This window comes from Panthera leo, chromosome C1 (assembly GCF_018350215.1).
Source record: "Panthera leo isolate Ple1 chromosome C1, P.leo_Ple1_pat1.1, whole genome shotgun sequence".
Classification (NCBI taxonomy): Eukaryota; Metazoa; Chordata; class Mammalia; order Carnivora; family Felidae; genus Panthera; species Panthera leo.
In genome coordinates, this window is record NC_056686.1 from 165,141,479 (window position 1) to 165,158,129 (window position 16,651).

The 16,651-nt window shown below is 40.4% G+C and overlaps 1 protein-coding gene across 4 annotated transcripts in view; it reads right to left on the minus strand.

Moving 5' to 3' along the window:
* PDE11A (phosphodiesterase 11A) overlaps nucleotides 1–16,651 on the minus strand; it is a 411,234-nt gene that overhangs the window by 371,915 nt on the left and 22,668 nt on the right. The window contains exon 1 of one of the 4 annotated variants that reach the window (XM_042949242.1): nucleotides 200–1,354. The exons of the other annotated variants lie outside the window; for them this stretch is intronic. Within the exon in view, the coding sequence (XP_042805176.1) occupies nucleotides 200–1,111 (912 nt within the window). The 5' untranslated portion in view covers nucleotides 1,112–1,354. Of the gene's footprint in view, nucleotides 1–199; nucleotides 1,355–16,651 lie in introns of those variants that run through there. 4 annotated transcript variants of the gene reach the window in all.

The window sequence follows — 16,651 nt, forward strand, 5'->3', positions numbered from 1 at the left end:
CTGTGGGTTAGGAAAAGACCATTATATCAACGATGGTGTAGTAACATTCTAACTGGTCTAAACTCAGAAGGAATTTAAAAGTAGCAAGATTAGTGTTGTAAAGAGTCTAAATTAATGTGTTCCTGGATGCCAAGGGGTAACAGAAGGTTTAGCTTCCAAGCCAGTGGGGCTCTGGAAGGGGGACAATGCAAAGTCCTACCTGGTAGGCATCAGGAATGTTGACCGTTTCTCCATGCTCCCCGACATAGCCAATAATGCCTTTGCCCCAGGGGACCTGCACTTCGTTTGAGTTCTCTGTGCTGCTGCAGGGCAGCAGTGGGGTTCCTGCATGCACATCAAAGAATTTGGAGACCAAGCTCTTCTTGCCAGCAGCTGCCCCTTCCACCAGGAAGAGAGAGCAGCGGTCAGCGTCCACCATGAGGCAGACAAAGATGAGGATCTTGTAGCTCAGGCTGGTAAGGTCAAGGTCATTGGAGATATCCTTGACCAGTTCCAGGAAGAACTGACGCTCATTATGCTTTTTGAGGTGGCACTTGTAGTCCATGGCCGTAGGGGGGTACTGAGGCAGATTCACCCTGGATTCCAGCAGGGCACTGAGAATGTGGGCTGTGGTGGGGGGCAGGGAGCTGGCCTTCCGGAGAAGTGCCCTCCGCCGCACACTGCTCAGGGGCTCCTGGGCCCGGGAGGTCACCTGTTCATCGTAGGTCCTGTTCACGTGGATGGCCTTGGAGCGAGCAAAACTCTTCCTTAGCTCTTTCTGAGAAGCTCTCCGCTGCAGGCTCCCGTCGCCCCCGCTGCCACTGGCCCAGCTGGGACTCAGGGGAACCCCACCACAGTCCCCGCCGCCCAGAGTGGGCTGGCTGTTGGCAGAGCTATTTGGTCCAGGGCCACCACCAACACTGCCGCTGCGTCTGCCACCGCTGTGAGCCAAGCTGTTGGTGCTGGCCACTGCGGGCCTCGGGCCTACAGCCCCCTGACTCTCACTGTGTCTCTGCAGCCACTTCTCCACCATCTCCTGCTTCCCCTTCCGCATCAGGTAATCTTCAAATAACTCTGGGTGTCTGTCCAGGAAAGTTTCCACTTCCCCAAAGTCCAGGTGTGAGGCCGTCATGGTCCCAGACACAGCTTCACTGCCACTCTACGCTTGGACCTAATGTTTACCTACCCCAGCCCTCTAGCTGGTCCAGCACATGTCTGTCCCCACCAGTATTCCCAGTTCGGTGAGAGATTCTGCTGAGCACTGGAATCTCAGCTGGGAGGTGCCCCTTCCTTCGGGCTCAGAGAGTGGCTGGCAAGAACCCCACCCCCTCGCCCTGCTACTCCTGCTTCGCACAGGTGCCCCCCACTGAGCTGTTGCCGTGGCCACAGTTCCCGTCTGGAAACCCGGAGCTATCGCTGTTCGTGCTCAGGCTGCTGCCGCTGCCGCTGCCGCTGTAACCGGATGAGTGGACCACTGTGAAAGGGAGGTAGGGCAGGACACGCCCCTGAGTGAGGCGCGGAGCCCGGAGGGAGGGAAGAGGTGGGAGGAGGGAGGCTCCGGCGCCCGGACCAGCCAAACTCCACCGCCCAGGATGCCAGGCGGTTCCTGGAAGATTCTCTGGACCGCCGGAATCGGAGTCCGGGAACAGGGCCGACTCCTGATTGGAACACGATTAAAGGGGGAGATGCACCTTGTTCCTTTCCCCTCCTCCCTTCCTTACCTCCCTAGCCCTCCCAATTCCCCACCCTTTAATCCTCCCGGCGTTTCCAAGAGGCCCCAGGGAGCCCAGTGGGAGCCCAAGTACGGGGAAAGTGTTGGTGTTTTGCAGGGATCAGACCCAGAAGCTGACTCCAAGGAAATGAGGATGCTCAGAGACAGGGAAGATTATTTTTCTGGGATGCGACTGTGCACTGTTGGTTCCTAGGATTCCTGGGACTGCCCACTAATACTGCCCAGCTCCTTGTGGGCGTTCAGTAAATATTAATGGAACTGAATTTCCCCGAAATTAGCAAGTGAAGTTTCCCATCTGACTTACGACTTTAACCAAATTCATGGACCTGACTGAGGAAGTGGAGAAAGGTGGTACATGCAGGGAGGGTGTAAAAAATACAGCCCCTTGGATTAGGCGGACCCTGCCTAGCAGGGGGCATATAGCAAGGTGGGCTTCAGGGCCTCAGGGGGCTTCTTTCCAAGCCAGTCCTGCATACTGGGTGGTTTCTCTTCTTTTCACGAATGACCTACCATCTCTTCCTTCTTTCTCCACTCAGTCTGGCAAAGCCACCAATGCTTCCTTTACTCCCAACATCCTAGGTCTTGTGGGCAAGGACTTCTCTTCTGTGAGAGGCTTTTCTTTCTACAGACCCAGGGATGTTCCAGATATGGCTTGTCTCTGCTAGCTAGACTGAGAATAACATCAAGTTTCCCTTGGGGCTTTTCTAAACCTAGTGGTTAAATATAGGTGATTTCCCAGGAAAGAATGGCAGGCTGATTACACTTTCTTGATGCTCAGAGGTCTCCTCTTTTGTGAGAAGCAAAAGCAGACTAGGAACTATCCAGTTCCCTCTGACAGCAGGACAATCTAGACGTGCTCTTACAGAATGCTAGCAATTAGGGTAATAGAATAAAGAGCTAAGTAGTGACTTTATTTACAGTTTTCCACATGGCAGGCTTATACGGGTGACTTACACAGTAAGTAAAGATTACTGCCAGAAGATGTCCTCAGAGCTAAGAAGACAACGTGTATCAAGCACTTACTATGTATTGATCACATTATTATTTTTTTCTTAAGTAGGCTCCACACCCAACATGGGGCTTGAACTTATGACCCTGAGATCAGCATGCTGTACCTACTGAGCCATCCAGATGTCCCAGCACTGATCAGTTTATTTTATTATTTTTTTAATGTTTATTTTTGAGAGGGAGAGCACAAGCAAGGGAGGGGCAGAGAGAGAGGGAGAGAGAGAATCCCAAGCAGGTTCCACAGTGTCAGTGCAGAGCCTGATGTAGGGCTCAAACTCACAACTGTGAGATCATGACCTGAGCAGAAGTCAGACACTTATCTGACTGAGCCACCCAGGTGCCCCAATCACTTTAAATTAAGAGATTAATTTAATCCTCAAAACAGACTTATGAGATGGGGAATCTTCTCCCATTTTAAAGATGGAGAAACTCTGAGAAGTTGGGTATTAAACCCAAGGTGCACAGACAGTGGGTGCCAAAACTGGGATGCAAATCCATTTAGTTTGGCTCCAGAGTAAGGCACACTCTTAGCCACATCACTGGATTGTCTTCCACCTGTGTCAGCTGAGTCTCATCTATGGCAGGATTTGGACTAGTAACAGAGATGCAGGGACTAGGGCAGAATGTTCTCTAAACATTCCTCTGATAGCACCAGGAGGAGCAGACAGGGGGAAGAGAGGCCCTTGTGCACAAATTCCATACTTCCCAGCTTAGTCAGCATGATTAAGAACATGGCCTTGGCATTTAAAATGCAACAGTAAACAAAACAAAGACCCTGTCTTCGTGGAGCTGACATTATGGTGGGGAGACAGCCAATAAACAAATAGGAAAATAAATATAGAGAGTAAGAGAACATTGGCACCAAGCGCTGTGAAGAAAAACAAAACTTGGCAAAGGATTAGATAAGGGATGAGGTAGTGGAAAGACCTTTCTGAGGAGGGGACACCTGAGTGGAGATCTGGTGGAAATGAGGCAAGGAGCTATGTTGATATCTAGGGAAAAGAATGTACCAGGTAGAGGAGGCATGTGCAAGAATTGTGAGATGCGATGCATTTGGAGTAATTAAGAAGACAGTGAATCAAGCACAGAATATTGGTAGTTTGGAGATGCAGGCTACTAAGGAAATAGTGATGGTCAGGAATTAAATTTTAAAAAATGATTAGCACAGTACCTGATACATAGGAAGTGCTCAATAAATGTTGGCTGTTGTATTACTTTTATATAATCATTGTAATTATCCTAAAGTAATAGTGCATGGAAACCTCACTGCATGTGATCCCATCTCTGGTAACTTGAGTGAAATATCAGTAAAGATGGTCAAGGTAGTATGCTGGAACTGGCTTGCAGGGGCTCACAAGAGCCTATTTTATTTTAGCAGCTCTTTCCAACTCTATGTTCAGTGACATTATGTAGCTTGCAATCAGCCATGAAGGGCTTATTTACATGATGGAAATCAACAAGTGCTACACATCAGGATTTTTTTTTTCCAGATTCCTAGCTGTTAAACATTTACCAACATTCAGTGAAAACAAATTTTGTCCATCAACTGATGAATGGATAAATAAAATGTGTTATATCCATAAAATGGAGTATTATTTGGCCATAATAAGGAAGTATACATGTTCTGATATGCTACAACTTAGATGAACCTTAAAAATGTTAAGCAAAGTGAAAGAACCTACTCACAAAGGACCACATATTGTGTGATTTCATTTATAGGAAATGTCCACAATAAACAAATCCAAAGAGATAGAAAGTAGATTAGTGGTTGCCAGAAGGTGAGGGGAGAGAAGACAGGGAAGAAACAGACGACCACTAACCGGTAGGGTTTCTTTTTGAGATAATGAAAATAATGTTCTAAAACTGATTGTGGTGCTGATTACAAAATTCTGTGACTATACTTAAGTCCACTGAATTGTAAACTTTAAATAGGTGAATTATATGATATGTGAATTATATCTCAATAAAACTTATAAAACAACAACAACAAAAACCATTTACCAACACATGACTGGTTATAATACAGCAGCAATGTTGTACATGGAAGTAAGAAAAGCACTGAGCATCCTCAAAGAAGGAAGAGAAGTAGGCCATTCCTGGTCTGTCTGGAAATAGAAGGTTTAATAAGCAGTCATTTCCTTAATTCTATCTTCTATGTTTTCATTATAAAAGCAGTTACTTAGCATTTATCATATTCCAGGCTCTAGGGACAAAAGAAGACTAAGACAAAACCTCTGCCTTTGAGGATTCCATGGTCTACAGCACCAAGAGGAGTGGCAGTAGAGAAAGAATACTGGAAAGAGTAGGAAAATTAATTGAGCATATCAAGCTTGGTTTTGAATTGGCTGCAGCCTTATTCCCTGCTTGATTTATGGGGTCAATGAAGGCGTCAATGGTTGAGGAAAGAAGCGAGAAGGTGACCAAAAATACTCGTAAGGTAGTCCAGAAGGCTGCAATGGAGGGCTGCATGATAAGATGTGTGTTGATGTGGCCCCAGCTGCCATTTCCTTTTCATTCTCAGTTCGTAGAATAGTATGTGTATTAGTCATGGTCCCAAGAGAAAAACAGAGCACAAAGTAATTTCAAGAGGGTTAATTTACAAGGAGAATGATTACCAAGGTAGAATATGGACAAACCACTGGGACAGTGAATAAACTTGGGACTTGCAGCAAAAGAGAAGTCACCACCCCCAGACCTAATGGGAGAAGGAAGAGGAAGGTCACCAGGACCCAAAGGACAGGGGGCTTATATAGTAGCAACTGCCTTCAGAGGAGTAGTGACAGCTTGTCAAAGGACATCAACACTCAAGTTGACCTCAAATACCTTGAACTGATTTTCCCTCCCTCCTAGCATGACCAGACCCAACTTGGAGCTAGAGGGTGCTGGAGCTTGTTGATAGAATCCATATAGGTCATCCTTTCTAGGCAGAGAATAGCAGGGACAAAGAAGGATCTGTATAAGCTATGGGGAGACAAGTAGAAAATATTTGGCCCAGTATGGAACCTTGAAGAAGTCCCCTTATCAAATTCTGGATGCTATAGCTCCAAAGAATCTTCTGTAATTCTGCCCTGTTTTCTGTGTAAGTCTGCTAATTCCATCAAAACTGTCTATAATAGATTCTACAACAACATTTGCAGTCAACAGAACCCTGAAGGGCACTAACCCTGAAAAGGTATGATACTGTGATGATAAGTCAATCAGTTCAAGAAAGATGCTCTGTTGACTCCCTCTCTAGCCACCCCTTCTCTTTCTACCAAGCTGTATATATTGACCAAGTAGCCTCTCATTGGAGAATGGAAAATATAAAAGGGCCTTCCTATTTGTAGTTTTCAAGAACAAGAACTTCTTTTTTGATCCAAGTATTCATTACTTTATCACTGCCATTGTCAATTAGCATTTATTGATCACTCATTGGCTTCCATACAAGATAACTTCTGTTATTCCAAAGGGAGCTGTTATATTTTAGCATTCGGTGGAACTGTAGAGATCATCTAATACTCCACTTTCATTTTCCACATGTGGAAACTGAGATCTAGAGCAGACACATAACTCCTCCAGTCATCTGCTAAGCACAACCTCTGATGTGCTCCTGGTTCCATCCCACCCTTACCAACATCCCAGAACTTGAAACCAATCTCTTGACCCAATGAACTTCTGTTTCTTAAGTGTGTCTCCTAATCATTCCATCTCCCAAAACAGACTTTCACTGTGTGATCAATAGGCATCATCAGATAGGTTGAAGCAATTTCCAAAATGAAACACTCACTTCAAAAAAGTTAAAATTGGCATATTATTATTTTAGGAGATAGAGGTCCACAGGATCAAACAAAAGAAGGTTTATTCCAATTCCCAAGATTAAAAGTCTCTAAACTGTAAGTTCCACAGAGATATTCATATTTATCTTTATATGAAGATATAACATCAGAATTTGGTCATGTTCTATGTCAAATCCAAAACCCAAGGAGCTGTATTTGGGATTTTCTAGAGAAACAGAATCAATAAAACCCAAAAGTAATATATCCATATCCATCCATCTATCCATCCAGAGAGAGAGAGAGAGAGAGATTTATTATGACGGACTGGCTCACATGATTATGGAGGCTGAATCCCGTGATCTGGTGTCTGCAAACTAGAAATCCAGGAAAGCCAGGGGCGCTTGGGTAGCTCAGTCGGTTGAGCGTCCGACTTCCGCTCAGGTCATGATCTCATGGCTCATGAGTTCGAGCCCTGCGTCAAGCTCTGTGCTGACAGCTCAGAGCCTGGAGCCTGCTTCCAATTCTGTGTCTCCCTCTCTCTCTGCCCCTGACCCACTCGCATTCTGTCTCTGTCTCTCTCAAAAATAAATAAACATTTAAAAAAATTAAAAAAAAAAAAAAGAAAGAAAGCAAGAAATCCAGGAAAGCCAAGTGATGTAATTCAGTCCAAGTCTAAAGACCTGAGAACAAGGGGACTAAATAAGGTAAATCCCAGTCCAAGGGCAGGAGGGGATGAGATGTTCCATCTCAAGCAGTAAGGCAGGAAAAGAGTTGAATTCCCTTTTTTTCACTTTTTGTTCTATTCAGGCCTTCAACAGAATGAAGGAATGGTGCCCAATCACACTGGAGAGAGCAATCTACTGAGTCCTTCAGTTCAGATGCTAATCTCATCTAGAGAGGAGACACCCAAAACAATGTTTAATCTTAGTACTCTGATCCCTACACAAGTTGACACATAAAATTAACCACTGCAGGTGTCTTACCTGGTTTTAAATTTTGTAAGCACCTTCTTCCCCCATTCTATTTGTGTAGAATTTCAACATGTATCCATGTTTAAGTTGTTATTCCTTATCCTAGTAGTGATTTCACCTTAGTCCAGTACAATTTTATAACCCACAGTAACTCACAAGAGAATGGTAAATTTATAAAGTAACTATGTGGATGCCTATATGCCACACGGGGTAAATTACATTAGCAAAATGGTAAAAGTTACTTTCTCCTTCATATAAAAAGTGCTGCTGCCACATTGCCCTTCTGTACAAAGGCTTATCAAACTTGCATCATACTTGGTAATGTTCCATTGGCCAAAGCCAATCATATAGCCAAGTACAGAGTCAGAGGAGTGACAAGAATGTGAATACTCACAGGTGTGGTTTATTGGACACCATTGATTTAACAGTTAACCACCCAAGCTCCCTCCCAAATCCCCAACCTACATTTCCAACCGCTATAAAGCATTTGCTCCTATATGTCTCACAGACAACCCAAATTTATCATTCCCAAGATCACTCTTTCTTCCCCATCTTACACACTCAATCTGAGGTATACTTACCTCAGAAATTTCTTTTTGAATCTAGCCTCTCTTCTCTAAACTCACTTGACTTAATTCAAGTCTTCATCATTTGTCCATTTTCTACCAGTGTCATCTTCCACATAAGTGTAATAATGGCACAGCCTTGCCTATAAACTTTTATTTATAGGATTAAGTCCTTGTCAAAGTGGGTTGAGTGATAACCCTCCAAAACATGTATCTTCCCAGAACCTGTGAATGTGATCTTATTGGGAAAGAGGGTGTTTGTAGATATAACCAAGGATCTCAAGATTATCCTATAATCAGGAATCCAATGACACTTTTCCTTACAAGATATAGAAGAGAAGACTGAGACACACAGAGAAGGCAATGTGAAGACAGAAGTAGAGGTTGGAGTGATGAATCTACAAGCCAAGGAATATCAAGGATTGCTGGCAACTACAAGCTAGGAAAGAAGCATGGGATAGATTCTCCCTCAGAGCATCCAGGAAAAAAAAAAATCAACTTTCCCAACATCTTGAATTTAGAGTTCTGGCCTCTGGAACTGCCAGAGAATAAATTTCTGTTGCTTTAAGCCACCAAGTTTGTGGTAATTTGTTACAACAGCCCTGAGAAACTAATGTAAGATCCTTCATCACTGTACCTCTATTGTCCATCTCTCTTCTTTTCCTTCTCATCTTCTGCTATTCCCTGCTGTATACTCTCCAAGCATGCAGATCCCTTCTCTCTTCTGGGCTTTCTCCTGAAATGCCCTTCTCCCCTTTCCTGCCTCTCAAACTTCTTTTCTCCAATAAAGCCTATTTGAAGTGTCACACCCTCTATGAAGTTTTATCTGCTTTCATAGAATGAAGCTGTGTTCTGTCTTCCAGTGTGATCTGTCCTCCTGCTTCCACACATTTTGGTCAAATATATACTATAAATCATTTAATACTTGTTGTTTACTCAACCCAACATGATGTATTTCATTCTCCATTAAAAAAATTTTTTTACAGGGGCGCCTGGGCGGCTCAGTCGGTTAAGTGTCCGACTTCGGCTCAGGTCATGATCTCGGGGTTCGTGAGTTCAAGTCCCGCGTCAGGCTCTGTGCTGATGGCTCAGAGGCTGGAGCCTGTTTCAGATTCTGTGTCTCCCTCTCTCTCTGACCCTCCTCCGTTCATGCTCTGTCTCTCTCTGTCTCAAAAATAAATAAATGTACATTTTATGTACATTAAAGCACATTTCCTTATTCTTTATCTCTTTATCTTTTTTTTCAATTTAGAAATTGAAACCACTCTGAGCTATAAGCCCAGTTGCATTCATAATTGTATTAAAGAATAATAAGTACCTATAAGGTAAATTTTTTAAATTTCAGATACCTAGGTGAACAGTAATGACCAATGAAGGTAGAAAAATAAGCTTCATATGATAAATTAGACAAGTACTGCATGATATCACTTATATGTAGAATCTAAAAAAGTCAGACATATATCAAAAAAAAAAAAAAAGAAAGAAACAGAGAGAGAGAGTGTGTATGTAAAACAGTGGTTACCAGCGGTAACAGGGGAGGGATAAGATTGATGGTGTTAAAGGGTACAAACTTATAACAAGTACTAAAATAGCCACAGATGTAATGCAGTTTACTGAATAGACAATAATATTGTACTATAAGTATGTAATATGATAAATATCATTACAACTACAACCATATTATAATATATAAATATATCAAAGTAACATGACGTACCCCTTGAATTTACACAATGTTAGATGTCAAATTTACTCAAAAAAAGTAAAAAATATGCTACAATATCATGCCATAAGTGTTTTAGATATTATTCTTCTTAAAATCAATAGATACTTTATCTGAGAAGAAAAACTAGCAATAATCAAAGTATCTTGCTGAAGAATGATTTGTTGATAAAATAAACTGATTGGCTTTTAACTGTTTCAAACTATTTTCTCTACATTTAGAAACTCAAACTTAGAAGAATATGAGCAGATTCAATATTTTAAAAACACCTTGAATCTTTATAAAGTAACTTACCTACAAGTATCTTAAACAGCCAATAGCTGAGTTAGACACTGAAGCTATAAAATAATGGAAGGACATCCCTTTCCTCAAAGAATATTTACAGTCTAGCTAGGGAGACAGAATATTTATACTAAAATGCAGATGACAATACAAGATACTATTTCTTGAGTATAAAAAACAAAAAAATCTATACAAGAAATCACAAATGTTCTTAAATGCCATATGATATTGTTTGCATTCAATAATAATTCACAATTAGTATTAATATTGAAAGTGTAGTTCTAATATCAGAACAAAAGGAGGAAAAAAATTGAAGGAAAATTTCACAATGAGTGATTTGGTTTTCATGCAAAGAACTAAAATAAAAGGAGGGTGCAAATCAAATTCAGCAATACATTGAGAAGATCATAAACCATGATCAAGTAGGACTTATTTCAGGGGTGCAAGAATGGTTCAACATCCACAAAGTAGTCGATGTGATATACCACATTAATAAAATGAAGGATAAAAATCATACAGTCATCTAAACAGATGCAGAAAAAAAGCACTTAACAAAATTCAACATCCATTTATGACAAAAACTTTCAACAAAGTAGGGATAGAGGGAGTGTACCTCAACATAACAAAGGCCGTACATATATGACAAGTCCACAGCTAACATAATATTCAATGGTGAAAAGCTGAAAACTTTTCCTCTAAGATCAGGAATAAGACAAGGATGCCCACTCACTCTTGCCACAGTATTTTGGAAGTCCTAACCAAAGCAATGAGGCAAGAAAAAGAAATAAAATATATCCAAATTAGAAAGAAAGAAGTAAAACTGCCACTATTTGCACATACAATGATATTATATATAAAACCCTAAATATTTCATCAAAAAACTGTTACAACTAATAAATATAATAAAGTTGCAGGATACAAAGTTGGTGCATAAACATCTTCTGTAGTTAAATACACTAATAATGAACTATCAGAAAGAGAAATGAAGAAAAAATTGCATTTACAATTGCATCAAAAAGAATAGAATACCTAGGAATTAATTTAACCAAAAAGGTGAAAGACCTATATGTTGAAAGCCACAAGACGTTAATGAGAAAAATTAAAGAAGATATAAATAAACGGAAAGATAGTCCAGGCTCAAGGACTGAAAGAATCAGTATTTTTTTTTATTTTTATTTTTTTTATTTTTTAACGTTTATTTATATTTGAGACAGAGAGAGACAGAGCATGAACAGGGGAGGGGCAGAGAGAGAGGGAGACACAGAATCCGAAACAGGCTCCAGGCTCCGAGCTGTCAGCACAGAGCCCGACGCGGGGCTCGAACTCACGGACTGTGAGATCATGACCTGAGCCGAAGTCGGACGATTAACCGACCGAGCCACCCAGGTGCCCCAAAAATCAGTATTTTTAAAAGATCCATACTATACAAAGTAATCTACAAATTCAATGTGCTCACTATCAAAATTCCTATGGCATTTTCATCCTAAAATTTGTGTGGAATCACAAAAGACCCTGAATAGCCAAAGCAATCTTGAGAAAGAAGAACAAAGCTGGAGGAATCATGCTCCCTGATTTCAAACTGTATTCCAAAGCTGTAGTAATTAAAACAGTATGACACTGGCAGAAAAACAGACATATAGATCAACAGAACAAAATAGAGAGATGAGAAATAAACCCATGCATATATGGTCAATTAATTTATGACAAATGAGCCAAGGGAAGGACAGTATCTTCAATAAACAGTGTTGGGAAAATTGAACAGCCACATATAAAAGAGTAAAACTTGACAACTATTTTACACCATACACAAAAATTAACTAAAAATGGATTAAAGACTTAAATGTGAGACCTGAAACCATCAAACTCTGAGAAGAAAACATAGATGGTAGGCTCCTATCATCTCTAAGACATAAGTCTTAGAGATGATTATTTTAATATGACATGAAAAGCAAAGCAAGAAAAGCAAAAATAAACAAGTGAGGGGCACCTGGGTGGCTCAATTGGTTAAGCATCTGACTCCTGGTTTTGGCTCAGGTCATGATTTCATGGTTTGTGAGTTCGAGCCCTGCATCTGGCTCTATGTTGACAGTGCAGAGCGTGCTTGGGATTCTCTCTCTCTCTCTCTCTCTCTCTCTCTCAAAATAAATAAATTTTAAAAAATAATAAATAAATAAATAAATAAATAGGACTATATCAAACTAAAGAACTTCTGCACAGCAAAAGAAATCATTAAGAAAATGAAAAAGCAACTTACTGAGTGGGAGAAAATATTTGCAAATCATATAACCAATAAAGAGCTAATAATCAAAATTTCTAAAGGATTCATATAACTTAATAGCAAAAAACAAAAACAAAAACAAGAAAACAACCCACAAACAATCCAATTTTTAAAAATGGGCAGAAGATATTTTTCCAAAAAAGACATACAGATGGCCAACAGGGACATAAAAAGGTGTTCAACATCATTAATCATCAAGGAAATGCAATTCAAAACCATAATTAGATATCACCCGACACCTGTTAGAATGGCTATTATCAAAAAGACAAGAAATAACAAATACTGGCAAGGATGTGAAGAAAAGGGAACTCTCGTGTACTCTTAGTATAGCCACTATGGAAAAGAGTATGGAATTCCTTAAAAAATTAAAAACAGAACTATCATATCATCCAGCAACACCACTTCTGGGTACCTAGCCAAAGAAAACAAAAACAAGAACTTGAAAAGTTGCACCCCCATTTCACTGCAGCATTATTGACAATAGCCAAGATATATAAACAACTGAAGTGTCCAGTGATGAATGAATGGATAAAGAAAATGTGGTATATACATACAATGGAATATTATATAGCCATAGAAAAGAATGAAATCATGCCATTTGCAACAACATAGATGGACTTTGCGGGCATTATGCTAACTGAAATAAATCAGACAATGACAGTACGATCTCACTTACATGTAGAATCTTAAAAAAACAAAACAAAACCAAAAAAACCAAGCTCATAGATACAGGGAACAGGCTGGTGGTTGCCAGAGGCAGGGGGAATGTATGAACTGGGTCAAAAGGTACAAACTTCCAGTTTTAAAATAAGTCATGGGGATGAAATGTATAGCATGGTGACTATAGTTAATAATACTGCACTGTACATTTGAAAGTTGTCGAGAGAGTAAACTTAAATATTCTCGTCACAATAAAAAAAAATTATAACCATGTGTGGTAATGGATGTTAACTAGGCTTACTATAGTGACCATTTGCAATTTATACATATAGTTGAAGAATTGCGTTTTACTCCTGAAACTGACATAGTATGTATCAATTACACCTCAACGAAGATAAATTTTAAAAAATAGAGCAAAGCTAGCACCAAGGGTGTGATTGGCCCAGGCAACAGGTAAATAAAAGAGCAAAGAGGCTGGGCCAAGAGAGCTACTGTTTGAAGTGAAAATATGAGAAAAGGAAATGCTTACACATACTTATGGTAGGTGGTATCTTGTTTGCCATTATTCACTACCTCTTCCTTCTAACAGTATGACATACTACTGTTATGTGACTTGACATTCCTCCTGCAGGGAGAGTATACCTCCTCACCTCACTGGCTTTGGGCTTGGCCACTTACATGTTTTGGTCATTAGAATGTGAACACACGTAATATATGCCACAGCTGAGCAGAAGCTTTATGAAGAAGCTTCTTCCAGGGCTTTAGATCTTTCCCTCTGTCACAAGAATGGGAATGTCCCATATAGGTATTTCCCCTTTAACCTGGGTCCCAGAATGTGAAGACACTTAGAACAAAGCCACAGCTGACCACAGACTACACTTCCTGTGAATGAGAAATACATGTTTTGTTGTTGCAAGACCATAAGGTTTTGTTACAATAGCAAAGTTGACTAATACAGAAAATGAGACCTAGAAGTAGGGTGCTGCTCTGTAGCCCTATCTTCAGCACCAAAGAGTTGGTGGAATGGAAACTAAACTGTTATTTGGAGCTAGAAAAAAGTGACCTATGTTACATAGGGATCAAACACTTGGGGAAATTGTCACCTGCAATTACTTGAACATCAGGTAATAAACCTAATGAATTTGACTTTGGGTAAAGTGAAATAAATGCTTCTGCAAATAAACTATACTGAAAGTGAGAGATCTGCCCCCCCAATTTTATAAATAGTGCCCCTTTCTGCACTCCTTCCTCTGCCTTCTTAGTGCCTGTCATCAGCTCTTGTGCCCTTATGCAACACCCCACCCCTACAGTGGTGCCCCTCTCACACCTGCCTCTACTACCATAATATTCTGTGCTTCAAAGAGTCCCTACTTTGTGGAGAAGGAGGAATTAAAGCTGAAGAACTGCATGAAACTGTGATTTCAAACTCAAAAGTAAATGGTAATGATCACTGAGTGACAAATATAGAGAAGGAAATTTGATTCTAAATTCTTCCCCATGTTAATATTTTAGAAGAATGTGACGATGAGGGAGAATAAGCAAATGCTCTCAAAATCATGCTGTATTATACACAACATCGTGCGAGACACAAGGGCTTAATTTAAAAAATTACTCTTCTTGAAAACTAAATGGTATGTTGTTTTCCAAAAGAACCACTGACTAGAGGTTTTCATCTAGAAAGTACTTTACTAGCTAGTATGAAAAAAATTTAAGAACAAAGCAACTAACAATGTTCCCTGCTTTCTGAAGAGTTCCCTCTGTTCTATCTGAAACATGCAAACAATTGCCAAGTTAACTGATCTAACATTTTTACTTTAATTAAATGAAACCATACTTTATTCTTCCAGATCCTTATCAAGATATATATTAGAACTGTCTCTGCTGAAAGTGATAAATATACATCTTATATAATCATCCAACTACCTGTAATACTTCTCAAATATATTTTTGTTGATATGCGATCAGCATAACATTTCCTTTCTACTGATGTTTCCTGGTTCCTGTTAATGGCCCTATAAAACAAGGATACTTACTTCTTTCAGATTACATAAACATAGTAATCTGTTCTCTAATTAACATGAATCTTTTTTTCTATTGAATCTTTAATTCAAGTTTAGGAGACAATAGCAGACTTCAGTAACCTGACAACCTTAGATGGTTGTAAAGTTCATTATTCTTTCCTTTGCTTTGTCAAGGCACCCCAAATTTAGGTTGGAGAGTACCTAGAGAGTAATTCCCTTTGAGGTTCCTGTTATTCATACGGAGGTATGTTGCACAGATATAGTATCTGTATCAGTTAGGATTTGACCAAGGATTCAGGGCCACCGTGAGTGATGTGAATAAGGGAGTTACTAAAGGAGACCTTACACAATTTGGGAAGAAGCAGAGGAATACAGGTCCAGAAGGGAGCACCTAAAGGATTAGAGCAAAGTCTCTAAGATCACAAAGGAGAGTTGGGGAAGGCTATGGAAGTTTGTGGGCTCTGATTTCATGATGGGCTTACAGTTACTGTAGGTCAGCAGGGCAGATAGTGAGGAAGGAGAGCAGGAGGAAAGTAGGTAGAAGAAGGACAAACTCGGTGAGGCAGTGAGGACAGACTGGTACTGTTTTGTCTATTTCTCATCTATTCCAAACCTTTATTATGTGGATGGCCCAAGGCTCAAACTGAAAGAGATCTGGTAGGAGCTGGGAGAACCTGAGCCACTTGCTGCCCCACCACATGAAGACTGCAGTCAACAGATTAGCGATAAGTATGAGTTGCACCTGGGGCCCTGCAGCGACCTGACAAATGTAAAGGCTTTTGCCTAACTCTGCCCCTTTCCAAATCTCAGGCAGGTTTCTCACATGACCAGCCTTAACCAGGAACCACACCGAGAAGAGAACTCTGGCAAACACAGCTGATAGAGAATAAAATGGCATAGTGCCCAGACATCCCTTCATGTAAACTGACCCTAAGATGGAGTTAAGCCTCTCAAAGACAACATATATTCATTTGATAATAAAGCCTATCATAGTACAGAATTTTAATTACTGCATTTATTTGCAAATTTTCCTCCAAACTTTTTTCTAATACCAGAAACATCACTACCAGCAAAGAGGTATTTATTTTGCTCTTACCAAGATAAACATAAATGTAAAACAACATTCAACATCTTATCACTGTTTGATTTTTTAAATGGAAGAAATCTACTTAATACTTCTCTATTCCCACCGAACTGCCCTTTACCACCTCAGCTCTTCTCATACTATCTTCTTTCTGCTTCTCCTAGGTCAAAAGTATTTAAACTCCAAACATAGGGCCTTCCTTCTTGTTCCTCCCTGCAATGTGGCCTTTTGTCAAAACCACCAAGGCCATCTGTCAGAGTCGTATAAATCTAAGCTATAATTATGAATATGAATTTAAGTTCAGGTCTTTCTTACAGAGTTTTCTGTCCCATATAAATTAAAATATGAAGTATGTCACCAAATTCTATATCCTTGCAAACCCAACTCAGCTCTGAGACTGGTAACATCCCTAATACACTCTTGGAGTCCCTACAGATGTCTCTGCCCTCATCAAAGAATTTCTCCAGGGAGAGTAACAAGCTCAACTTCGTCTGAAGTCTCCTTGGTCCCCAGGGACACATTCTTCCATACAGTAGTGGCACTGAACTCCCACTTGCCAGAAGCATTAAAATTGGGCCCAAGCACTTAGTTG